The following is a 27622-nucleotide window of genomic DNA, read 5'->3' on the forward strand; positions in this document are numbered from 1 at the left end:
AGTCTGTCCAGAAATGATGAAACCTATTCCCAGATCCCTGTGAAAGGCTATCTCTTAGGAGATAAATGAGCCCCCATTCACTTCAGTCTGGTGCTCTTGTCACTTTTCCACGTTTCTCAGGCACAGCAGCTGAGAACTGAAGCCATGACAGCAGCCGAGCTTCCCAGACCAACATGGCCCCTCACTGGAAAGCTGGCAGCCGTGGTACCTTCTCCTGAGATGTCGTGGGTTGTGCTACACGGTCCTACGGCCCAGTTCTCACCTCATGTTGGTAGGCTTCCCTCCTTTCTACTCACTTGATCTATCAGGTTGTAAAGAATTTTGACTTAAATTTTTGCTTTCAACGGGCAATGATATAGTAGAATACACTGCCAAGGAAGATATACGTTGCTGGGTTGTTTTTTGTAATTGGTAAGTGATTTTTAAAATTTTTCTATACATAGGCAACCAGGGGCAAAACTAAGCCTTTACGTTTCCTTCTTAGATAGGTAAGCTCTGAGTATTTTAAACACATTCTAAGCAGAATTCTAACCAACACTCAAGCACATACTCAACATATAGCTGTGGTCTATGATATTTTAACTATTATGTTAGTGTATCTTGTAAACAATAAAATCAAGTAATTATTTCAAACATGTGGTGTTTAAATACAGAAATGATTGCAAGTACTAAAAAAACCCATGGATTAAAATACAGTATTTATTTTTTTCTCACCTAAAAAACAAGCAACCCAGAATTAAGATATACATAAATTTCTCAAATGTATCCCTAATAAAATTTTGAATATTTATACAATTTCTACAGAAACATACAGTGTATCAAAATCTGCATAAATCAAATTTATAAAATGTGTAGAAATGCATAGTGATATTATCAACTTACAAAGCAAGGATACGGGAATTATTTCCAAAGCAGCCTACGGTAGAAAATAGTCATTACGGCAGCAGCTTCTGATGTGTTTTCGTGTTTGGTAAGGTTTCTGATGTCAATATATAGAATCATTTTTTATAGAGTATCTTAACGAATTGCACAAAATACCCATTAAAAATTTACATGCACAGTTTATGTGCCACCTTTCTTAGGCCTATGCATAGTTAACACGGTTATAATCTATTCAACAAAGAAAATGGAGCCTTTTTGCAAACACACAAGTAATTAAAGTACCAATTCTCTTAGTTTCTTATTTATAGTTGATTTATTTTGCAGTTATATAATCATATAAATGTATTCCTTTTTAAACATCCCTAGAGATGAATGAAAGTTCAAATGGTTGACCAGAGATCAGTAGCAAAATACAAATTGGCAATTCAAAGATTATGAATAAAACTGTTTAGGATGTTGAACTTTGACTTTCTGAATTTAAGAGCTAAGCTTGGAAGAAACAAATCTGTAGGCTTTTCTTTTAAAGAAATGTAGGGTTTTTTCCCTTTTCTTTTTTAGGCTTTAATTAAATATATTTCCCTCTGGTAGTAGTTTGTGAATTCCTTTCATTGATATGATTTTTACAGGATCAAAAATGCTTAGTTTACTAGCCATTCCCTACCTCATCACTTTAAAAAAAATTTGTTTTGCATTCGACATAGCATTTTAACCTTGTAGGTAATAAAAAATTATTTAGCAATTAAACTCAATTGACCACTTGCAGTATTTGGTTTTCTTCTAGTAGGTACTATCTTAATAAATGTGTAAATTCAAACAAGTCTTCTTTTCACTGGAAAAATACTAATAGAAATATGCTTTCAAAAAAAAAAAAAAAGAAACCCTAGGGAACTAACAGATAATCTAACAGAATTCGTATTTGTTAATGAACTATATTTTTAAATAGCCTTTTTTAAAATTTAAAAACTGTGCGGGGAATTTCATGAAGATATAAATGAAACGTCTATTCACCCTTGGCTTCATAAATTGCACAGCTTAGGTTGTAACACACAGTAGTCTTGTAAGGCTTAATCCAACAAGGGTTTGGAAATTCTCACCTCGGTCAGAACAAACCTTTGATGTGTTTACAGCGGTGCTTTGTTGTTTTTCTAACCCCCTCTTCAAGGTTTCAAAACTGAGAGTTATTTATAGTTTTCTATGGTGACGGAATGGGGAAAAGTCAATCCCCAATGTCAGGGGAAATTTTTCTCTAGTTAGTAGACCCCCTGTTGCCTTAGGAGTTGGTGCTGACAGAGGACACTGGGAATGCCAGCAAATAGGGGAGTTAATGCCGTACAATCTTCAAACCCTACGGAATAGCTTTGGATGTTCCAACTTGTCATTTCTTTTTTCAAGCAATACAACATTCAATTTCAGAGCAAATGGTAGCACATTAATTCAGTTCTGAGTGGTAAAAGTATTCCTCAAACAGGTGACAATTCCATCATTAACATCCTACAAATTGCATCAAAAGCTCTTGAAATATACCAAGAAATGAAAAGAGGCACTAAATGTGTTGAAATTCACCTTTCAAAAAAGCAGCATGACTGTGAAGGAAGGCCACCTTGGCTAATAACCTGTGGCAGTGCTTCAAAAAGATGTAAAATTAAATAAAGATACAACAGGTTGATACTCACCAAGTTACATATGACGATCTGGTTACTCCAACCTTTTTTCAAGTGTGTTAAAAAAAAAAACAACAATCAAACTGCCTTTCAGACCCCTGAGTGTAATCCCAAAGAAGACAACAATGCTTTTTACTCTGTTCTAAATAAAACAGAGCTAAATGCACAGATTACCAACATCATCTTAAAACAAAACAAAAAGATGTAAACATCTACAAAGTTTAAGGTAAAAGCAGTTTTGTAAACAGTAACTGCAGATGATAATGTTATCGTAAAATCACAGTTTATTAATGTCCTCAGACTCCTCAAGAGCCTCTGGGTTTGGAGCTGTACAATAGTTGCAGCAGGTTTCAGGAGGTTTTCAGTCCTGTATAAATTTACGTGTCAGTAGGTAGGTTATTGGTTTCTTTCATTCCTTCTAAACACTATGGATGTTATTTATTTCCCACTTTTGAGTCATTTTGCTGGAGTCGCAGTCGGAGATGAACACTTGATGGAGGACCTCCGAGCGATCCAAGCACTTTCTGGAAGGAATGTGAGTCAGTCTGTGCAGGTTCTGGAAAACACAGGGAAACACAGTGTTACATTTGCACTGTGTGGTATCACTGACATTAGACAAAGTCACAGCCTGGCTTTCATAAGAAGACTGTTCAAGCAAATTGGGCAGGCGTGAACCAGGCACACCCAGAATCTGTTTCTCTTGATCGTCAGTCTTCTACATCCTGTTATTGTTCAGTCATGATGTACTGCTGGTACCTCCAATTCAATACATACAAACTTAAATTCATCATCTTCCCCTCCAGACCTGCTCCTCTAGCTCCTATCCTACTAATGACGATACCAGCTTTCCTGTGCTCAGGACAGCACAGCTCAGGCTGGCTGAGGACGGACACCTGCAGTGGCTTGGGCTTGCACCCTTTCCCCTCCCCACCGCCCTTGCCTTGGTCGAGCCCTGGTCACCTGCTGGAGGTTCCTTCAGTACAGCTCAGGGCTATTCAGAGTGTGGTCATCAGACTAGCTAAGATTGGGTCTGTAAGGTCGAAATGACTTCATAATAATACACAGAGCCCCATCTGCCTTCTTCATCGTATGGACATTTATACTGATGGCGCAAAAGCCATGCTGGGTGAACGTGCTGGGGCCGTAGCCTCAATCACACACTCGTGTTCTCCATGGACGAACACTCACAATTAAAAAAGAAAAAAAAAGCCAGTTTCACTTGAGAACACCCTTGACAAAGCAGTAAAAACGTATTAGTTTTTTTTTTTAATGATAATAACGTTTAACATTTATTGAGCACTTGCTCTATGCCGGGTAGATGCATACCAGACGCTCTATGTGTATTAATTCATTTAATCCTCATAATGAATGGCCCTGGGATGTAGACTGTCTCCTATTTTTAATTTTTTTAATTAATTAATTTTAAAAATATTTATTATTTTTTTAACTGGGGTATAGTTGTGCTTCACAGTGTTGTGCCAGCTCCTGCTGCACAGCGAAGTGAATCAGCCGTATGTATACACATAGCCCCTCCCTTCTGGATTTCCCTCCCATCCATCCAGGTCACCACAGAGCACAGAGTAGAGTTCCCTGCGCTATACGGCAGCCTCTCACTAGATATCTACTCCATACTCAGCGGTGTAGATATGTCGATCCTAATCTCCCAGTTCACCCCCCACCCTTTCCCCCCGGTGTCCACGTATTAGTTTTATTAAATCTTGACCCTATGAGATAGTATGGGAAGAGTGGACAGCATGTGAGCAGTTGTCGGCGCCCGAGGGTTGAACGAGCTCCTTCTCTCGTGGGATGTCATCCTGACTTGAAAGGACAACCTGCAGGCACATTACAATTATGCAGACTTGGGACTGGGTAGACATTTTCCAGAAAATAAAGTGAGCCCATCACTTCAAGGAAGAAACAAAAATATAAAGCTGACAGTATCTGTTGCCTTTGATAAAATTTGAGTTTTCAAGCAAAAATTCACGTTTTAGAAAACTTGTATCCATTACCATGAACTTGACAGCTGCACAAGATTTAAAGACTTTTCTGATGAAATCAGTGGTTATATTTGTGATTTATTTGGCATTGTATGATGAAATGTGCCATCAGTTGGAAGATCTACATGACTTAGTGAGCCAGTGTTTTCCAAGTGAGCAGCGAATGTGTGATGTTACAAAAGATCCACTCCAGTGTAAGACAGACCAGTGGGTTTAACGCAACAAAGAACAAAATGTTCACTGATAGGATTCCAGATTCTACACTGCAAAGCTTTTAAGAAACTACCACTTACACACTTGCGTAGCACTGAAGAACAGCCTCAACTATCTGAAAAGGCTATTAAATTACCCCTCGTTTTCCAACTGCACGTCTGTGTGAGGCCGGATTTTCCTCAAATACGCAACTAAAACAACATATCGCATCAAACTAAACGCAGAAGCAGCATAAGAATCTATTAAACCAGACATTAAAGGCATTTGTGAAACTATAAAACAATGCCACTCTTCTCACTTTTGGGGGGATTATAAAAGTGTTATTTACATTAACATGTAATATGGTTATGATTGTTACATTTACGTGAATACATACATAAGTACAACAATTCTCAGGTTTAATTCCCAACTTAGGAAATACCGTTAGCTGTAAGCTCTATAACAAATCTGTCTGGGGAGCGTGTCAGTGGTTCGTAAGGATGTAAAGGGGGTCCAGACACGGGGCAGTGTGAGAACCACTGACCGAGCTGGCCTCCTGCTCACCAGTCCATACCTGACAATACTTCCAGAATTATTTTCCTAAAAGTATCCACTGTTTCCTATCACTGTGATCCTTAACTAATGCCAGTCCCTCCCTAAAGCCCACAAAACAAAGCTCCAAGCTCTTTCCCATGGAGAACAACTTAGGGAACCAGACCAAACGCAGTTCCTAGAATTCTCTACACTTTGATGCCCCGCCTCTGCTCACCCGTTTTCTCATTTATTCTCCATGAAAAGCCTTTTTATACCTCAAGACCTGGTGCAGTGATACTTCCTACATGAAACGCATCGGAAATAACTCCTCCTATTAATCTCTCTTTTGCTGTCCTATGGCATTTTGCTTATTTTTACTTCTGCGTTTTTTTCCTTCTCTGCCATTATAGTATGATGGGCTTTAGATATTTTTTGAAGGGCCCCAGTGAATATTTAGTAATGTCTGATGCACAAACGGATATTCAGTGCTTTGCCCTTTAAAATATCTAAACTAGGTACATTCCATTCTCATCCACTTCCTCTTGTGTCGTTTCGCATCTGCTAACCTTCTTTTACTAGTTTACTAATATTGTCCTTACTCACCCCTAGCCTTTATTGCTACGATTCATCTTTCTTTGTGTAAATAAATGCTCTCTTCTCTGGGGTTTATGTTCATCTTCTCCTTCCTAACTTGTTATAAGAAAAATATCAGCAACGGACACATACTTACCCCTTCATAGTAATTAACTATGCACAGTGATAACTGGAAATATTCAGCTGGGTCATAACATCATCACTATGTGGCAAACAAGTGTTTGCTGACAGGGAGGACATGACAACGAATACAAGATGCGTGAAGAAAGTTCAGGGCTGCCAGTTTCTTTCCATCTGGGGCAGCCTCCCCAACTTTTTGTTTCATAATAAATTGATTTATTTTAGCCAAGGCTAGACTTTGAAAATTATTCAGAAAACCATTATTATGTTGGAATCCTCAACCTGGCACAGAACTCTGAATATTCACAGCTGAAACAGAAAAACTGCTCCCACAGAGTCAAGTGAAAAACTAAACATGGGGCTTCCCTGGTGGCGCAGTGGTTGAGAGTCCGCCTGCGGATGCAGGGGACGCGGGTTTGTGCCCCGGTCCGGGAAGATCCCCCATGCCGCGGAGCGGCTGGGCCCGTGAGCCATGGCTGCTGAGCCTGCGCGTCCGGAGCCTGTGCTCCGCAACGGGAGAGGCCACAACAGTGAGAGGCCTGCGTACTGCAAAAAAAAAAAAAACAAACTAAACATGACCTTTAAAACAAGCAACAGGTGACACGTATCCTGTTGCACTTAGCAAGTAGCCGTGATGAGAAGCTTTGAAGGCCTAGAGTCTAACACATTTGTTCGTCTCTATCCCCACCTGCTGGACAACAGGCAGCAATATTTTAAAAGTTAATAAAATAAAATGCAAAAATAAATGCAATATTTTCTATGTGTCATACGTAGGTATACTTACACATTATATATGTAATTTTAATGAATGACTCTTTTGGATTAGAAAGATCGGATTTTGATATTAGAACAATGGTGATGACTGCCTCAGGGAACACTGGTTTTCCTGTGTTGATAAATTAGCAGTGGGTCTGCATGGACTCCAGGTGGCCTCCTTCCATGACAATACTACACCAGAGGATAAAAGTGATGCTTCAGTATGGAACAATGAGTCACTAGTGCTCAGGAAAACAAATGAGTGAGTGAGACGGACATGCAAGTCAGTGTGAATGCAGGTTTTAAGGTTTATACGTCTGAATTCCACACAGTAGGTGTTATTAAAATGAAATAGCATGTATTTCAGAACTGAAACACAGAATACCTTGAAGTACTGCCATTCCTTAAATTCATTCAGATTACAGTGTGTAATCATAACTTTGGATCCATCAGGACCCTTCGTCAAACACTGGTCATACTGCATGAGTTGATTGGCTTCGTTGATTCGGAAAAGCTATTAAATAAAAAGAAAGAGAGAAAGAAACTTAACTCCTATCATTAAACTCAATGACTATCCTATTTCTCTACCATGTTTCTGTATGTTCAGAACTGTAAGTCCAAAGACAGGAATTAGTCATTTTGATGGTAGTAAAGACCCCTTCTAACTCTTAAAGGATTATGTTCTTTAGCCTCTTAGATACAGAGTGGGTCACTAACATATGAATTTCGTACCAACAATGTAAGAAAATGAAAATGTGGAAACAGACCTGATAATGTTTCACAATGTAAATCAGAGACAAGAAAAACACTCACCTAAGGAAGTAAGAGAATATACTAGTGAAATACACATGATTGGCAATAGCATCCCAGCCTAGTGGGGGGAAGATGTGGATACTGAACAATATCTGCAAATAATCCTGTTAGGGAGCTAGGCTTACATAGCTACACACTCACGCAAGAATATATTCTAATCTGCTACATTAGACATAAATTCTAGATTCTGGTTGCTTACATGAAAACCAGTACTGCTCTTATCCCCTCATTTAAGTAAACGTTTTAGCACTGTCAGTTTTTCACAGGATGTTTTACTTTACCAAACAATCACAATCACCAAATGGAAAACCAGGCTAAACCCTCGCTCAGTCAGCCCAGCTGCTTCCAGCGCAGACGGAATTAATCGCAAAGCCCGGCTGTTTACCTGATTCCCGCCCATCCTGTGGCAGGGGCCCAGCTCAACAAAGCCTCCGTTTGTCTTCCCCATGCTGTCAATGCAGTACACAGTTTCAAAGCCTCTGATCTAAAAAACATGAACAAAGAACCACAGGGAAGGCGACAGTTTAGACGCTAATAAGCGCTCACATGGCTTCAGAGAGCTTCAAGTTAACCGGGTCCCTACTGGCCTGTCAGGCCTTGAGGAGATAGGAGCTACAGTCATGTCCGAAATCACTTAAGTCTTGAAGTCAACACTGGAATGAGCTCATTCCAACTGAGGGTCTTGGCCTCTAGATTTTGATAAAATACCACAGAAGAAGAAAAATACAAAGATACCATTAGTACCATTTCAGATTCATGATCATTCACATGAAGGAGAAGGAAATAGGGCAAAGGGAGATGACCATGGCGGTCACAGGCACTGGCCCCCGTGTCTAGGCCAGAGTGAACTTGGGAGGTAAGGTGCCCACTGCTGGCAGCAGCCTCCGGGGCCTGGGCAGTGAGGCTCTGCTCTGACTACGGATGTCGCAGGTGGGCAGCAAACACGCGTTTCCATGCTTGAAATGCACATTTTGTAAAAAAACAAAAACAAAAAAACCACAACTTTTTCCTTATTGGAAATATTACAGATTTATATCTCAATTATAAATTACTACTGTATTTGGATAAAATGCTTTATTCGTTCCTTCAGTCGGCAAACACTCACTGAGCATCCAGGACGGTAAGAGCTTCAGAGGAGAAGCAAGTCGGGGTCAGAGGCCCTGCTGTCTGTAGAGAGGATGCGGGCGGAGCTGGAGGCGGCCCCCGGGAGCGGACAGGGCAGGGGTTCACCCTGGAAGCTGCACAGAGGGTGCAGAAGTGCCTTGTGAGGTGCAGGGGCCAGAGTGGGGAGGGTTCAACCGAACGTGTGCTCAGGGTGAGACTGTAAAGGTAGGATGGAACATTCCATCTGTTCACTGGCTCACGCTTTTATTTATTCGTCCACTATTACGTGAGTGCCATGTCAGGCATGCCGACAGCTCGGATGCGCCAGTGCAGTAAATGGAGCGGATCCTCGCCCCAGGGAGCTTACGCTCTAGGAGGGAAGACCGAATATAGGCAAAACCGTAACAGACATGTTGGAAAGTGACAAGTGAGAGCCGAGAAGAGACAGACGAGCAAGTTGGGCAATGAGTCAAAGGGGCGCTCCACCTGCCCCTGCGCCTCGTGTCACCTCCTCTTTTCTGCTTATCAAACACACAGAGCCTTTCCCGGCGGGCACACCGTCATCCTTACCCGGAGCGCCCTTGCCCGGCTCTCTGATTCGCTGGCTCCTCATCATTCAGATCTCAGACACCCCGTCACCTCCTCCGAGAAGCCTCCCTTACCGGGTCCCTGAGTCCCCTCAAACTCTGCTCCCGAGCGGAGCAGACAGGAGGGACTTGGGGTGGGAGGTCGGTGCAGGGGAACTGTCCGGTGGAAAGGCTGGGAGGTTAACAGCTTTTTACCAAACGTTCCCCCAAGAATTCTTCTCTCCCCTCCAACATTCCCGTCTCACTCTGCTTTCTCCCAAGCTCAGTCTCCATACACACACACTTTGAGATCTGACCCCCGGCTGATACTCACTTCTCCCCAGTCGACATTTTTGGGCGGCAGAGGGTAGTGTGAGGTGATATCATAAGCTATTTCTTCCATGAACCATTTGAAACTTTTGCAGTTGTGATCTTCTCGAAATTTCTTCAGCTCTGATATATCCCCATATGGTAATGCCTTTGATTCAGGGCGACTGGCATAGAAATAGTCTTTATACTCGTCCCACCAGACCTCTACAACTCTGACGTAATTCTGGGAAAAAGAAAATTAACGTCATTATAAAAACCAAAAATATTTGTACTGTCATAAACAGCCTCTCTTCGACATATGAAATATGACCAACATACGACAAATTCGTTTCAATAGGACCCGATACTTAATTACACAAATGCAAGCGAGCTCGTGACTCTGACATGTCACTGTCACGCGTGTTCAACCAGAGTGACGGACACAGAATCTGGTGTCACTGTGAAGGTCCCATACTCTAAGATAATATGTTCTTTCCTGCTGACGGAGCTGAGCGCAGAGGGTTGGTGAGAGAGGCTGGCTGGCTGGCACCGGGCACCCCCCGACCCCTGAACAATCTCCTCTCTGAGGACCATGCGGCTGGCACGTGCGGTGGGAGGGGTCTCACATCAGACACCACTGGGAAAAACAACAAACACATTTCTGAAAGTGGCTCTGCCCATCTTGTAAGAGCTATGCCCGAACCACTGCACTGTAGCCCAGAATTAAGTGGATATTTTCCCCATGGGGTGCATTTTGAAAAGCGACTAAAGAACAATCATGTAAGTTGACGTGTGAGAACTCACAAAGATCTAACTTCTACTGTTTCACTGAATGAGCACTCGTAGGCGTGAATCGACGCGAGGGACGCAGCACAGACCCAGCCAGGCCCTTGTGCTTGGACATCACAGGGCAGCAAACTTTTAAAGGGCCCGGGAGTCGGTCTCTTCAGCTGGGTGGCCATCCAGTTTCTGTTGCAACTACTCACCCCTGCTGCTACAGCGAGAAAGCAGCGCAGGGAACATGCGAACAAACGGCAGAGCTGGCTTCCGACACAACTTTATTTACTGAAAAAGGCTGGGTTGGGCCCGCTGGCCGCAGAGCAGGAACATCTAGTGTTCGGATTAAATTTTCTCTTGGCTACAAAGATAACTATCAAAAGGGTGCACGCCTGGCCGTGGGCATGTTTCTGCAAAAGCCCGTGGGCTCAAAAAGTTTTAAGCGGCAGCCTCCTAAAAGAACACATTATTGCTAAATATTTTGAATTCCTGCAAATCCACCCAAAGTTAGACACAGTCCGTGTCTTCCAGGTAGTCGTGAACATGAAGAATTAAGCGCATGCGCATAAGGTTACGGCAACAAAAAGGAGGAGGACTTAATTGTTTGGGATGGAGAGGCGTGGACGGCTCAGTCCTGAAGGAGCCGTCAGTGAGGCGCGACTGGGACCTGGGGCAAAGAGCAGTGCAAATCTATGACAGATCGTGGTGCACGTGGAGTCCCGAAAGAGGTCTATCACCACAGCTGGAATGTAGGATTCACTGAGAGAAAAGCTGCCTCGGTTTCCTCCTTTTAAGATGAGGATAATTAAGAAGTTAATCAGTGCAAAGTATTTAGATTTGTACACAATAAGCACTCACGAAGTGTGAGCTATTAGTGATACGACTGATCGTTTCCAAGGGCTTTGCAGGTCACCCATTAGCTGACGGCCATCCGAAGGGTCCTCGCAGGCAGCAGACATCAGTTCCGATTTGAAGGGAATAAGCGGGGCAGGGAGAGGAGGTGGCCTGAGGGGTGGGACGGAGGGTGGAGAGCCGCCTCTGAGGGAAAGTTAAAAGCTTCGCTCTGAAGAGGCCAAGTCGGAAACATCTGAGGGCCACCTAAGAGGAGGGTTCTAGGGATTTCCCTGGAGGTCCAGTGGTTAGGACTCCGCACTTTCGCTGCCAAGGGCTCGGGTTCGATCCCTGGTCAGGGAACTAAGATCCTGCATGCCACGCGGTGCCACCAAAAAAAAAAAAAAGAGAGAGAGAGGTGTTCTGTAAGACAGCTGACCATAAAGGTCTGCAGCTCAGAGAAGACCACGGGCTGGAGGAACAGCCCTGGAGGGTGGAGGGGACGTGCAGAAGCAGAGGACGATGAAGGCTGCGTTTGCTGGTGAATCTGGCAGTGTTGAGTGTTTCCCTCTCGTCTCTTTTCCGTTTCCTTGTAGCACCGGCCTTCCTGAACCGACCTGACTTTCCATCAGTTCTTCATGGTTGTGGGGCGGATTCCAAGGGCGGCTGTCTTCCTGCAACGCTGTAGGGCCCGGTGTTAACTGGCTGCTATCTCTGTCTTACTGCGGAGATTTAAATCTCGTCCCCTGTCCTACTGGGGCTCCGTTTGGCCACTTCTAAAAAAATTTGGTCGGTTAGAGGGCTGTGTTGGTTCTTAAAGCCTAGTCTCTGCTTCTGTTATCTATTCGCTTTGGGGAACGGTCCTGAGTTGCATCCGTAGCCAAAAATAGACTTCCTTCTGCTTTTGACTTGGTTAAGGGCTCCAGAAAATGAAAGACACCACAGTCATATGCTCTTAGAGTCTATGAAAGCCACCCAAACAAAGGGCTTCTAAGTTGTTCCATCAAAGAGAGAGGCCATCGTCCTGCCAGCATTGGGGCTGTGGCCTCTGTGTGAAGCTCTCCTGGTCTGTCCCTGGTTTGAGGGACAAAAGTTATTCACTCACCTTTTGCAAGCACTGTTGAAAAATGTGATTTTTTGTTTATTACACAAACTTCTATTATAATTACTTTACTTTTCAAAAACCAAACAAAAATAGTGTTTCACTCACGTGTGAATAATAGACGTTGGTATTTCCCTTTCAACGACTTTCCTACACGGTGTCAGGTTTTAAAAATTTGAGTTATCATTTTTAAAAAAAATTTCTACTGAAGTATAGTTGATTTACAATGTTGTGCTACTTTCACGTGTACAGCAAAGTGAATCAGTTATATATTTCCACTCTTTCTTTCAGATTCTTTTCCCATATAGGCCATTACAGAATACTGAGTGGAGTTCTAAAGTCTGAGATATCCTGACGGAGAACATTCAATACCATTCAATAATAGAAGTCTAATCAGAGTGGGATAGAAGGAATAATCCTAGAAAACAATAAGAAGTTTCCGGAATAAGTCTAGTCTAAGTGAAAAGTGAGAACCAGCGTGACTGCTTCAAAGATGTCGCCTGGCCAGCGAGCTGACATTACATGGCCACGTGGCACATACGTGTTAACTCCCTAGCCTTCCCACTTTTTTTTTTTTTGCGGTGTGTGGGCCTCTCTGTTGTGGCCTCTCCCGTTGCGGAGCACAGGCTCCGGACGCGCAGGCTCAGAGGTCACGGCTCACGGGCCCAGCCGCTCCGCGGCATGTGGGATCTTCCCGGACCGGGGCACGAACCTGCGTCCCCTGCATCGGCAGGCGGACTCTCAACCACTGCGCCACCAGGGAAGCCCTAACCTTCCCACTTTTAACCGAAAGACTCACCTTTAGGGTAGGAGAAGATCCGACATAGACAGGCGGAGGGTTCCCCTGCCAGCCCTCAAGACGGTAGATGTGCCCGACACGGGAACAAGGGACAAACAGTAACTTGCCACCGCACTGCCAGATCTGTCAGGAAAGACACACATGGCAGCTGTCTCAAAGGCCCGATCTGTCCTGTAAACGTAAACCTAAAATCTAAATTAGACACAGGGTCTACAGGGAATTCACCAGCTAAACAGATCCTACGATAACTTCTTGTCTCTCAAGCTCACATACTAACAAAGAGGCCGCTGGGGAGCGCAGGCGCACAGGGCACCCAGGGGCCTGTCCTGAGCCCCTGCAGAGCCACGCAGACTCCTGCGCCTGCGTCCTGACGCTCTTCATCTCTCCCGGCGCTAACACGCTTCCTCCCACCTGGGGGATTGTTACCATAACCGCCTAACCGGCGGCTCCCTTATTTATAGCAGGAGATTAGGCTGCTAAAGGGCATCTCTGGGTCACGCTCTCCCCGGCTTAGCCTCTCCGATGGGTCTCCACTGCCTGTCAGATTAAGCAACAGTCTCTCAGCTCAGCACTGAAGGCTCTCCTCACCGTGGACCCGGCGCCCCTGCCCACGCCATCTTCCTGGACGCCCGTCGGATTCGCGCTGTCAGCTTCTGCCAGACGGTGGGCCCCGTGCCTGCCCTGCGCCTTTCCCCGTCCTGCTCCCCCTTAGCTCGGCCCGTCTTCCTCGTTCTGCCTCGAAAACCTCCTCCAGCATAATGCTGCCTCTGCATCACTCCGCCCGAATGTCGGTCTACCTTCTGATCGTACTACGAGTTTAAGTATAAGCCTCATCTCTCATCGGCTGGAAGTTCCTGACAGCGAGGACCGAGCTTCTCTCCTCCTCTGTCCCTCACGGTGTTGAGCACCGGACACTTAAGACAAGAGGTAACGCCTATGTGTTCAACTCACACTGGAAAACACTTCTTTCTTTCGGGAAGTGGCGGGGGCACGGGTGGGTGGGTACTGCAGGCAGGCAGCTCCAGGGTCAGTGTGAGGACACACGATCACTGTTGGGGTCTACCTCTGTCCTGAAGCATCCTGTCCTGCGGTGACGGAGGGGAGCTTCAGCAGTGGATGGTCAAACGGAGCCCCACGCCTGCTGATTCCCGCAAGGGCTCCTATCACCAAAGGCTCCGAGGTACAGAAAGCCTTTGGGGGTGGGGCGGGAGGGGAAGGAGAGGACGTATTTTTACTTCTGAAGCTCGCTGGCTTCCATTTTTAGCTGAGCCATGTACGTATGTAGTAAGTTTGGAGCTTGCATTTTTGCCTTATTTTTCCCAAAAGGCAAATATTTTTGTTAGTCTTTCTTTATAATTTAGAAAAATGCATTAAAACAGGTTTTTTGTTCTTTTGTTTTCCCAAAGAAACCAGCCTTATCTGAAAGTCACAAGAATCCATGACTGCTTAGAAAACTGCATTTGTTTCAATGAAATGTTACCTTGTATGAGATCTCAAAGTTTTCACCACCCCAAATCTGGAGGCCTGGATCATAGAGACCCAGCTCAAAGAAGAAGTCTCGTTCAATGGCGAATAATCCTCCAGCCATGGCTGGGGACCTAAGAAAAAGAAACGCTGAAATAATTTTTAAAGACAAACCCCCAATACCCCTTCAACAACAGATAACAAGCCTTTATGGAATACAGTATAAGTAGTGCATAGAAGAGACAAAACTGATGGCCAAACATTAAGAAATTATAAAGCCTTCATGAAACAATCTGCTCATAATTCCTTATGAATTTACTATAATTTCTAACTGAAATCCTGTTATATAGTTCGTTACAAATTAGAGCATTACATCATTTCGCCATTAGAGGGCGCCTTGGTTCCTTTGTTTATTTAAAAATTAAGCCTTGAGAGTTAGGTAAAATAGAATTTTCTCTTTCACTCCTAAAAGTACTGAGCCATACAGCCGTGGTCTGCTAAATGTTCCTGAAATGATTTATGAGTCATTCCGGGATGAGTGAAACCATACACCATGGAAGTAGTCTCTCATTTTTTAATTTTATAGCTCAGTGGTTTGCCAAATAAGGGTGTAAATCATGGTAGAACAGCCACGGTTCATTCAGAGTTTGCAAATATAGCACAGAAATGACACAGGAGCATTAGACGCAGCTATTTACTGTGTCAGGAGGCAGGGCTGCCAAAGAGTGATCTGTGGGCCTTCTTGAGTGGGACCTTGGATTGGGCTCTCTTTAGGGACAAGAGAAAAAAAGACTTGATAGCTTTTTAGGGCAAGCCACTCCCACCGTTAGGAATAATTGTCACCCCGTTCCCCCCTCCCCTGGGAACAATGAATTATCACTGCATTCGATTCTTAGGTAGACCCCTCTGTTAGAGCCTGTTCATCAGCACACCTGATACTCAATCTATCACCAATTCCTACTGATTCTACCATCAACACACATCTTGAACCCACTTCTCTCCAGCGTCACTGCTGCCATCCTAGACCAGGCACAGGAACCCCGACTGTGTCCTCCGCTCTCTTGTGCCCCACCCAAGCCCCAGCAGGCAGCAGGCAATGCCTCCGTGCTCCGCCCGACCCCCTCCTGTCCCAGGGCCCTGGCTATGCCGCAGTCCCCTGAACGGTCCTCCCTCCTCCTCCGCAGGGCCGACTCCTCATCCCTCAGGGCTCAGCCTCAGCGTCACTTTCGAGACACTTTTCTGAGCTTTTCTTCTCACCACTCGTCACACTTGCTGCCCCAGTTATTCGGGCAGTTAACTGTTTAATTTCTGTCTCACCCGCTACACGGTAAGTGCCACGAGGGAACACCTCTCTTTAAAATTTATCCCCAGAAAATAGCACCTGGCACATAGTAAGCATTCATTAAATATTAAATAAATAATGAAGCAAGGGGCTTCCCTGGTGGCCCAGTGGTTGAGAATCCACCTGCCAATGCAGGGGACACGGGTTCGAGCCCTGGGTCCAGGAAGATCCCACACACCGCAGAGCAACTAAGCCTGTGCGTCACAACTACTGAGCCTGCACTCTAGAGCCTGTGAGCCAAAACTACTGAGCCCGCGTACCACAACTACTGAGCCTGCACTGTACGGCCCGCGAGCCACAACTACTGAGCCCACGTGCCACAACTACTGACGCCTGTGTGCCTAGAGCCCGTGCTCTGCAACAAGAGAAGCCACTGCAATGAGAAGCCCCCGCATCACAATGAGGAGTAGCCCCCGCTCGCCACAACTAGAGAAAGCCCACGCACAGCAACAAAGACCCAGCAGAGCCAAAAATAAATAAATAAATATATTAATTAAAAAGATAATGAAGCAAGAAATATTTTCAATATTAAAGGGAAGTCACATCAGGGGAAGTCATTCTTTCATAAGGCTTTTCTTCTTAAAGGAGAAACAGCCCTATTGCGTTTTCAGTTATACTTTCATGCCAAATTTATTTAACTGTCATTTAACATTACTCTATTATAACTATGCCTTTCTGATCTTTAAATATATTCCCACTTATCTCAGTACATATCTGAAAATGTATCTTAACGTGAAAACCAGTGAGTAACTTAAAGAGAAACCTTCCTTAAATTTTTCTACCACATTTAAAAAATTTTCTTTCCTAGCCCATGGGATTGGTAGAAACAGAACTGTAGTTATTAGCTCGTATGTTTTTTCTCCCAGAATTATTTGTGAGTCAGGGTAAGTGCATAAGCAGTAGATTCCTGGACAAAATTTTTGAAAAAGAACTTCAAAGAGAAATTTGGAAAATGTCAAATAAAGCTGAAAGTTGTATAATTTCCTTATGTTTGCCATCTCAGTATCCTGGTATCATGACATGCCCAAATCCCACTAGCTTTTTGCATGACATTGGAGACACCTTCCCCAAATTGAGTTTGAACATCATCAGTAGCGTAACAGTAAGAGAGAGACCAAAAGCAGAACCATAAGACCAGAAAAATAAACTCAGACACATTTAGAAGCCTACACTAGCGCTTACGCAAACATTTCATTTGGGGCCACTCTTTTGAAAGATGGTAAAATGTTCCAGTGAAAAGACCAAAGAGAGAGTAGTACAAGTTGTTCTATTTGAAGAGCCACAAGAAGGGAGAAAAAGGAAGATTTTGGAATGAGGTTTCCTTTTAATCAAGTGCTCTTCTGAAAATGAAGCAATAAAGGATTCTATGTAATTTCCCAAAGTCATGTATTTTTATTCATCAGATTTAACTGGGATGAAATTAGTATTTCAGAGTCAGCATATAAAACAAAAGGAAGAAAAAAAAAAAACTCTTGTTACTGTCTTTCATTGTCAACCCTACCCGCAAGGCATCAAAGTGGATATAAAACTTGGATCGTGGGCTTCCCTGGTGGCACGGTGGTTGAGAGTCCGCCTGCTGATGCAGGGGACACGGGTTCGTGCCCCGGTCCGAGAAGATCCCACATGCCACGGAGCGGCCGGGCCCGTGAGCCATGGCTGCTGAGCCTGCGAGTCCGGAGCCTGTGCTCTGCAACGGGAGAGGCCACAGCAGTGACAGGCCCATGTATTGCAAAAAGAAAAAAAAAAAAACACTTGGATCGTAAGCGATGTGAGCATTTTAAACTTACAGAATGACATAATCATCAAAAGAACAAAATTTCGGGCTTCCCTGGTGGCGCAGTGGTCGAGGGTCCGCCTGCCGATGCGGGGGACACGGGTTCGTGCCCCAGTCCGGGAAGATCCCACATGCCGCGGAGCAGCTGGGCCCGTGAGCCATGGCCGCTGGGCCTGTGCATCTGGAGCCTGTGCTCCGCAACGGGAGAGGCCACGACAGTGAGAGGCCCGCGTACCGCAAAAAAAAAAAAGAACAAAATTTCATGTCTAGTCTACTAGGACATGATGGCAAAGATTTTCTTTTTTTCACCTGTATTTGGAACTAATGCCATAAAGCATGCTCACCCCCAAACGGAGCTTGCTTTTAAGGAAAAAAGCAACCACAAAGAAGCAAGTGTGAGTTTAAACCTCTGAGACTGCACAAAGAAAGAAACCCTTTCAGAATCCGAGACAGCGTCTACAGTTTTAATACCAAGTTTCTTTTTTTTTTTTTTAGCTTGGCAAGAGGTTAATAGGTTAGCAGCAACTGGAGAAAAGAGAAACAGGTAAGTGATTTAGTGATTACCGATATGGTTCAGTTTTTGTCTTTCTCATTCTCTTCTCTTGAGGGGTCAGAGGCACCCGTTTCCAGAGCATACTCCAATCCCATGCTCCTCGGGCATACCCATCTTCGTCACCACCCCCTTGGGGTACAATTTCATAAGTGTTGCCATTTATGACATCTATAATCGGCACACTGCAAGTGGTTCTGTGTTGTGTTGATGATGGCAGCGAAGATGAAATGCAAGGGCGTGTAGGGACCCACATGTTTACACGAGTACATGGGGAAGGAAAAAAAGAAAAGTACTTAGGTCAACGTTCCACGCAAGAAAAGGAAGTAGTAATCTTTACCGGTAAGGTTCAGTTTTATGTTTTCTTTTGGCCTTTTCCTTGTGGCTTAGAGGAATACGCTTCCATAGCAAACTCCAGTCCCAGGCCCCTCTGGCAAAACCATCTTCATCCCCACCTTGCTGTGGCTCAATGGAATAATCATTCCCATCTATGTAATCTATCAGAGGCACAGTGCATGTGGTTCTGAAACATTTACAGAAAATGAAAAAGCATTTAAGAACCCAAAGCTGACTAGTTGAGCCTAACTAGATTATCTCTTGTTCCTGTGGGTTTGTCTTTTTTTTCTCCCCCACTAGGGGATTTTCATATCTAATGGGAAGTGAATGAATGCTTTGAAAAGTCAAGGAGGCTGTTTTCTTAAGGGAAGGAGAGAGGAGATGTCCCTGGGCTCACAGACACATGTCACGGACAAAGAGCCATGAACTTAAACTTAATAGGATTTCCTCATTTTCACTGTGGTCCTACAGACAACACTCTCTTGGTAACTTCCATTATTTACCAGATTTCCCTCCTCACCCCTCCATTAAAAATGAGCATGTGTGTAGAAAGATAATACCTGCGACCCGTTCAGCAGGGCTCCCAGCTCTTTGCTGCTTTCTATTTCTTTGGAAGCAGTGACTATAAAAATCTGTTTCTGTACATTTACTTGATCTTCTTTTCCTACTTCTTTTATTAGGAAAAAACAACTTTTCTTTTATTGCAAAAAAAAAAAAAAAAGAAGTACTGTATTGTATTCCTGCTTTTTAAAAAACAAGGAAAAATATCCCTCAAAACCTGCTGAAGAACATAAATAGTGGCCTGAGAATTTGGAGCAAAAAAATATTAATCCTTTTATGTGGGCTTCATGAAAATGCTAGAACTATATGACCAATCAGGTGTAGAGCCAGCTCTACAAAGATAATCGGTATCCTGCTCATTCCAACGTTCATTTTATCAGAAAGAATTTTAAAATGCATATCCTAAAATGGAGCTTATACTTTATTACAGCCATGTTAAGGTACTTTTTAGACGTTTAGAAACCAATGAGAAGGGGAAAATCAATGGGGCTTAGAATTTCGATACAGGGGAAAGGTACTTTATTCCCTCCAGACACTGGACTCCCATTGGCGAGTGGAGGGTCCCTGTGGTATGACCTCCCTCACCACTCCGAGGACTGCCAGCTTTCACCAGGAGAGGTGAAGGCTGGTTATCTCTCCTCATGATTCTCCGATTTCTAAGTATGTGGTGGAAGGTGTCCCAGAGAGATCTCAGTTGGGTAGTTTATAAGCTGTCTGATTTGGGGCAAACTAATTAATTTCTCTTAGCCTCAGCATCCTCTTTAGTACAAAGGAGGTCGTAATATCTATCTTGCAGGGTTGCTGTGAGGATTAAATCAGACAGCATGTGAAAATCGTGTCTGATAGATGCTCTGATGATAAAATCCTCCAAAAGTTCTTCCTCTGACTCAGGCCATGGCCACAGGGACATGTCTTATTTCTTCTAGATTCTGAAATAGTCAGGATTCTGGATTAAAAGCAAGGAAGGCTTTGGGAACTAGAAAACTGGTGCCGCCCGTCTACTGCTTCAGACCTTCTGTAGATTGGTGCTCACCACATTTCCATAGGATAGTTGTCTACTTCTAAACTTTAAAGGTCCTATGGGAACCCAAGGTCTTGCCACAGGTAAGAGCTGGCCCTTACTGTGTAAAATAATCACTTCAAAGGGCATAAAAGAACCCATAGGCAGAATTCCAAAGCATGCTCCTTCAGGCCTTTAGAATGTTACCACAGTGTGCGGGAACAATTAATATTACTCTTAGAGCAAAGCTTTTGTAGCCAGAGGAAGATGATCCTGAGTGAGATGCCCTAGGCTTATCCCAAATGGCTAACTGCCCGCACGTGAATCAGCCCCAAGTAGCCACCTAGATCTACCCAGGGAAACAACTAGCTAAAAAGTAATACTCAACATACAACGTGATGCACTGAATGGAACTGGAATCAGAAGAATGGGAACATTATTTGTCCTAGGATGAGGTTTACTTTTCAACCAGGAAAGAAAACAAGCAAGGTAATGTTACCTGTCCTTAGATATGGGAGCTACAAGTGGCGCATACCAGTTAACCGCCACCTCACAGTGGGCATCGAGGTATATCAAAACCTGAAAAAAAAAGGGGGGGGGCAGGGTGAAAGAAAACTCATATGCAGCATGACATATATCACGTACAATTTAAAATTAGATGCTAATATAAACTGGCATTAGAGTCAATTTTGATATATAAGTTATCTGTTTAAGGTAGCATTTTCAATTTTAAACAATTAAAAATTAAATGGGTACTTAAAAATGTAGATGATCTTTTAGTTACCAAATCCAAAATGTTGACATAACACATATCAAATGTGTCCTACCTGTCCAAGTTTAGCCTTCTGGGCACCAATACTTCGTGCCTGAATTAAACCTTCTCTTCTCTCATTTCGAAATACCTTGACTAGGCCATTCCACAGCTTAATATAGTCATCCAGTTTTTCTTTTAAGTGTTCTATGAATAAAAAATTCAGTCAACATTATATTTATGGCTAATAAACCACTTAAACTATTTTTTTAAATTAACTAATTAATTTATTTTGGGCCGTGTTGGGTCTTCACTGCTGTGCACGGGCTTTCTCTAGTTGTGTTGAGCGGGGGCTACTCTTCATTGTGGTGGCTTCTCTTGTTGCAGAGCACGGGCTCTAGGCGCAAGGGCTTCAGTAGTTGTGGCGCACGGGCTCAGTAGTTGTGGCTCGCGGGCTCTAGAGCGCAGGCTCAGTAGTTGTGGTGCACGGGCTTAGTTGCCCCGCAGCATGTGGGATCTTCCCGGACCAGGGCTTGAACCCATGTCCCCTGCATTGGCAGGCGGATTCTTAACCACTGCGCCACCAGGGAAGTCCCCACTTAAACTATTATTTTTCTCAAGAAATGAGGATAGGCAACAGGTCCTTTGAGTACTCAGTAATTTTACACAGACCATACTGAATGTTAAATGTATAGGGAGGTAAGGTGAAGTGTATTACTTGAGTTAAATTTTGAGCTTAATATACCTACGGAGAACTAGCTAGCCTGAGAATTATCAAACCTCTCTCTAAACATTAAATAAATGATGACTATGCCAACTGACATGAAAACTGAAAAAAAATCAAATGTTAATATCATATCTAGAAGCTTTCAGGCACAATAGTTATTTTTGCTTTTGGAAGAAGCAGTGGTTCAGGATTTCTGAAGATGCACTGCCTATAAATAGCATTACATGGCCTTCGGGATCCACACAGGGTATAGGTTAATATTTGTTTCTGAGCCATCTTTCTACTACAATCAGTGTTGAACGGAGTAGTCTTGGTGTGGTGATGAACATAGTTCCCATCCAGGTGGATAGTAACAATAAAAGATCCCATTTCCTCTGTATTTTAAGCATCAAGTGTCTGTATATATATGTGTGTGTATGTATATATATGTGTGTGTGTACGTATATATTTATAAATAAATCTTTACATATTTATATAATAAATACATATATAATTTCCACACATATACAGTGTATATATGTACACACACACACACACACACACACACACACACACACATATGTTTGCAGTTTGGTAGAGAAAATTTGTGTTATAAAAACAAGATACATTTGCCAAACTTTCCATCTTGGCTTCCTAGTTGCCCGAGAACAGTTTTTGTTTGTATCAGTATGAGCCAATGAAACTGACTCATCACAGCCACAACTAATTCCTGGATCCTTAAAGATGTTTCTTGAAGACACAAAAACTATTTTTAAGTTGTTTAAAATTTTGGCCCATGAATACAAAAACAACCCCCAAAACAGCTGTATTTAGTGAAGAGCCAGTGGTTAAATGGGCAAATCAGGCTGTACACTTAATCCTTTACTCGTTTTTAAGGAGCTTATAATTAGAAAGATACCCACACATGGGTATTCAAAATTGAGAAGAAAAAATTTTCCATTCTCTACTTTGGTGTCCAGCTTTAATGAGAATTATAAATAAAATTCTCATGCTGAATTACAATGTTTCCCCAGAGAGTCTTGGTAATTTTCCCTTCAAAATAAGGTTTTTTTTTTTGTTGTTGTTGTTTTTAAAAAAGCTCTTACCTTCCTATTTTTTTTAGTTCTGTACAGTCCTAAGTTGTTTTTTTTTTTCTAAAGCCCCTTCTGACTTGCATTAGGTACTTTTTTGGATATGTGATCTAAATATATTGAAAATAAATTGTTACAGCCAGAAACGAGTTGATGGTGTGCTCTTTAAATTTAGATTCTAGTTAAGATGACTTTGGCTGCCCTTGGGTCTCACTACAGTGGACAGATCAGTGCCCCGAAGAAGCACGACCCCTGCTGGGAGATGATCAATCCTCCTCAGCCCCAGCCCGGACTGCACGCTGGGCCACCTGACTTGCTGTGGCCAATGAGAAGCAGGCGGAAATGATGTGCACTTGTGAGCGGAAGTGCTCCTGCAGCTTCCTTCCCTGAGTGCTGCGAGGACACGTGGTTTGTGTAGCCCTTTGCCCAGTGCACAGGTGGAGAGGAGTGTTCTCTGTTCAAAGGCCCCAGACCCTTACGTTTTGAGGACACTGTAACTTCCAGAAACCCGAGGGTTCTGAGCAGCCAGCTCTTTTGTGAGGTTTCATATAAATTAGTTAAGTATTTTGTCTTTAAAAGAAAAATTGTAACTCAGAGTTTTAATTACTGAATATATTGGGGAAAGAAAGCAATCCAAGTTTTCACCTAAGTCAGATTTACCAAATGCTGTATAGTTTTACTGAGGATAGGACTGACAGATGTTCAAGGGTGTTTTGAAATTGGGAAGAGTAATTAAAGACCTTCTGTACTTCTGTCCAAGAGTAGCCCCAATCAGCAACCCTCCCCACGCTGTAAGCTAAGCAGACCCTATATGTAATTGCTTTTAAAATGTGTTACAAGAGGCTGTTAGAGATTTGTAACAACAGAAGCACTGATCACAAAAAAATTAAAGTAAACTGGACAAAAAACTTAAGCCCCCAATTTTGTTCTTTCCTCGGGCCAAGCAAGAAAGCAAGATTTTAGAGTGGGAAACACCTTTTGGTGTATCTTCACTTTTTTTTTTTTAAGACTATTCTGAGCTTTTTAACTTGTATTAATAACATAGTGGTTCTTAAAATCAGTACAGTCATAGACATGGGATTTCTCCAAGTTGTTTTTGTAGACTTAAGTTTTGCTAAATCTAAAACATTGTTGGCACCAACAATATCACTTAAAAACATATTTTCAAATAGTTATTTGAGACAGGAATAGTATTCTTAATGAACATGATCCCGTTGTAGAAAATTGCAACCAAGATGTCTAAGCTAAAGGCATTTGATGACTGAAAATTTGAAGTTATACATTCCCTGCTGTAATTAAAAATGATTAGTTGAAGAAAGTGGTAGGTCATATTTCTGTTTCTCTCCATGCTAATATATGTATACAAGATCAAGATTCTGGTTGTGTCCTTGCAAAAACAGCAGAGGTTTATCCAGACTGCAAGAGTTCTAAATTAAGTTTTGGAGGAAGCTTTTGTAAAGCCCTTCTGAATGGTATTTTCATGCTGCCCATGTTCTGACTTCTTTTCCAACATTATATCCAGTGGTATCACTACTTACACACAAAAACTCTCTGTAAAACTCATTTGCCAAAAAGCAGATATCCTGTTGTTATTGAGTTGTCTGTGCTCTTTGGTCAGTTTTCAAAGGTTTCAACTCAGTTTTATGACAAGCAAAGAAGAATAAATAACTGCCCAGACTTGGGTTTTAGCAGCATAATTACATGCTGCTTTGGGGTCTGAGCTATAGCATTATCTATCTTTTGATATTTACATCATTAAGAAGATATATTCAGCTTACAATAATGGATCTATTTGAAGAAAATAATTTTAACTTAAAAAACCCCACTTATCTGGAAAATCACTGCTCCACCTCTCTCTAGCCAAGTTGAACCAAGACTAACCAACGTCTCCCTAAATGTGTTAGAGCTTGCTCCATAACGAGAGTAAAAAATAAAACACAATTTCCTTCTATTCAATATCTTAAATCAAATCTAGAACAAAATAACCTTTAGTAGGTACTTTCTTTTATAAATAAAAATAGTCCATGGTTTCTGGTCAAATTCAAAATACACTGAAATGCAAAATACAAGCTGTTAAACAGGTATAGAGGTGTCAGTATATAGATTTGGATGGAGCTTTGGGTGGCATTACAATATATATGCCATTGCATTTTTTCAGTCATTCAATAAATTGCCTCTATGATTAAATTTTTATAAAACCCAATGCCCAAAGAATTGGTATAGTATAAGACCGTGGTTAAATACACAGACTTGTGAGCCTATAGATTTGGATGCAGCTGTTAATTACTATCTCTGTCACTGCTGGCAAGTTACTCAACATCTATGAGCCTCAAGTGCAAAATGAAGATGAACAATATGTATCACAATGCTCGCTGTCAGAACTAAACAAAAGAATTCACATACAATGCTTAGCACAGCGCCACCTTGTTGGTAATAGATGCTATCAATAGATGCTAATTATTAATTTTGGAAGACTATTTTGAGATCACCTTTTTGCAACTGCTTATAGTTATTTTACAGACAAAATGTCGATTCCATAGCCATTACCTTTGTTACTGAAATCGTCAATTAACACGATTTCTGCTAAGTATTTCCTTGGAGTCCTTTTAATTACGCTGTGAACTGTTCTCATGAGGGTGGACCACCCTTCATTATGGAAGACGATGATGATGCTGGCCGTGAGCAGGTTTTCATCATAATGCCAATACTTGCATCTACAAAAGGAACATTTCATCATATTTATTCAGAGGTAATCTGCAACGTTTGGTTCCAAACTTACTATGACTACGTCTTCTGATGGGATTAAATATTACTGACTTAACTAAGGTAAGTGAATGAAATACATTTTATATTTTAACAGAAACCCAAGGTAGAAGAGAGAAGCTTGTATGAGACGAAGTTACTCATGTTCAAGCTACTTCTTCACCAACCAGCACTTACTGCGACAAAGAGAACTAATTTGTGAATTTATGCTTCTCAGCTGGGGATGGTATTAAGGTTTGTTTTCCATGACTTCAACCTCAGTTTATTTTCTGCTTTAAAACTTGAGCTTCTGGTGCAAGGGATTTATTTCACTTGTTGTGAATAAACCACTGTATAACTGTGTTTGAAAACTGTCCTGTTCTAATATGGCTAAAACATTCAGAAAAACATGAAATGGGCTGAAGTGCAGCATACAAGAGACATTCCAAAATTAACTGAATAAACAGAGTTCTAATAGTGTTTAGAGTTATTAGATTGACTAAAGAAGGGTCTTTAACTGTTTTATGCAAAATTACTTCAAATAACTGCAGCAGGAATCAAGTTGCCAGAAACCTTTTTCTAGTTGGAAAGAACCCACCTGCCCCCGACACAGTCGGCCCTCCGTATCTGCTGGTTCTGCATCTTAAGATTCAACCAACTGTGGATCAAAAATATTGGAAAAAAATTCCAGAAAGTTCCAAAAAGCAAAATTTGAATTTTCCATGGCAACTATTTACATAGTGCTTACCTTGTATTAGGTATTATAAATAATCGATTGAAAGTATACAGGAGGGTGGTGTGTATAGGTTATATGTAAATACCATGCCATTTTATATAAGGGACTTGAGTATCCACGGATGGATTTTGGTATCCGAAGGGGTCCTGGAACCTATCTCCCGGTAGATACCGAGGTACAGTTGTGTGTATATTATGCCTATACAAGCATATGTGTCTACACATATATGTGTGTATGTACACACACACACCCACTTTTTTCTGTTTGGTTAAGGGAGAAGAACAAGACAGTAAGAACACGACAGACGAATGAGAATCTGAGACCCACGTTCTTTCTGCAGGAGTTAGCATTCAGGACTAGCATCTGGTGCCTATTAGCTTCTCCTTGGTAAGTGGAAGGGAAAGATTTTTTTTTTTTAATCCCAAAGCTTTTCATGGAGGAGTAAAAAAGCTTGTTCCCAAGATTAAATTTAAAACCATAAAAGCAGCAATTAACATTATCAGCTCGATAACCTATACCACCATTATCTAAAATAGGACCTGGTCCAGTAGAGATGCAAACAATGTTTTCTCCGGGTGTTTATTTCCCTTTCAACGTAGTTCTCAATTGTCTGTGTTCTTCAAGGTTGTTTTTATAGAAATACAGACTGAGTCTGGAATCCATTAAATCTTATTTCTTACACCTGCATTTTCTTGTTAAAGGAGTAGTAAGTACCTGCTACGTTCTGAGCTAGGCACTAGCTCAGCATCAAGGAGCAGACACAGCCTCTGCCCTTATGAAGCCCACCGTGAGACCCGGGGCAAATGTCTGCACTTTCTCTGCGTGTGACAGTGGGGAAACCATGGTGCTTTGACAGGTGGCCCTCATTCAACCGCAGGACAGGTGGGTAGGAAGGCGTCCTGGAGCCATGAGGTGAGGGTGAGACCAGAAGGATGATTTTAAAAGTACTGACACCAAAGAAGTGGGGAGGAAAAGATAAAAGCATACAATGAATTGTGTGCATGTGATTCAGATAAAAAATGAATAGATGGAAGATCTATATCTTTGGAAGTTAGAATTAAAATATGAAAAAAACTGAAAAGTTACAAAAAAGGGCATTTGCAGTATAACTGCAAATACCAGGATATACTTATTACGTGTCAGGCACTATTCTCTGTGCTTTACTTTTATTAACTTATCTAAGCTCCCAACGTCACTATGAGGTTAGTACTATTAATGCCCCCATTTTACAGATGAGGGGACTGAGGTCAGGGATATATGACTGCCTAAGATCACTCAGCTAGAAAGTAATGAAGCCAGGACATAAACCTAGGCTATCTTGGGTTTATAAGAAATCTTGTTAAAAGTAAAATGAAAGAAAAAGAAAAAAATACTAGCTATACCTATCTATGAATAGCTAAGAATTGATCTAAGGTCTAAGAACTGATACTGACATTGAATATAATGTCAATACAAGGCACACATCGAGCTTATTATGTGATGGGCGCTCTCTCCCCTCCCCCTCTTCCCTGCCCTTTGTGGCCTGGAGATAC

The 27622-nt window shown here is 42.3% G+C and overlaps 1 protein-coding gene across 5 annotated transcripts in view; it reads right to left on the bottom strand.

Annotated features, from left to right (window-relative positions):
• Positions 1–2247: 2247 nt before the first annotated feature.
• GALNT7 (polypeptide N-acetylgalactosaminyltransferase 7) overlaps positions 2248–27622 on the bottom strand; it is a 116770-nt gene continuing 91395 nt past the window's right edge. For 3 of the 5 annotated variants that reach the window (XM_082625158.1, XM_082625156.1, XM_082625159.1), the window contains exons 3-12: positions 25160–25326; positions 20892–21022; positions 20564–20643; positions 18182–18364; positions 14518–14635; positions 13038–13160; positions 9554–9772; positions 7935–8033; positions 7122–7250; positions 2248–3099 (exon numbers count right to left, since the gene is read on the bottom strand). In XM_082625158.1, the coding sequence (XP_082481284.1) occupies positions 2962–3099; positions 7122–7250; positions 7935–8033; positions 9554–9772; positions 13038–13160; positions 14518–14635; positions 18182–18364; positions 20564–20643; positions 20892–21022; positions 25160–25326 (1387 nt within the window). In that variant the 3' untranslated portion in view covers positions 2248–2961. Of the gene's footprint in view, positions 3100–7121; positions 7251–7934; positions 8034–9553; positions 9773–13037; positions 13161–14517; positions 14636–18181; positions 18365–18507; positions 18691–20563; positions 20644–20891; positions 21023–25159; positions 25327–27622 lie in introns of all 5 variants that reach the window. The other 2 variants (XM_082625160.1, XM_082625157.1) reach the window with 2 other exon arrangements.

This window comes from Mesoplodon mirus, assembly GCF_964341445.2.
Source record: "Mesoplodon mirus genome assembly, chromosome: 1".
Classification (NCBI taxonomy): domain Eukaryota; kingdom Metazoa; phylum Chordata; class Mammalia; order Artiodactyla; family Ziphiidae; genus Mesoplodon; species Mesoplodon mirus.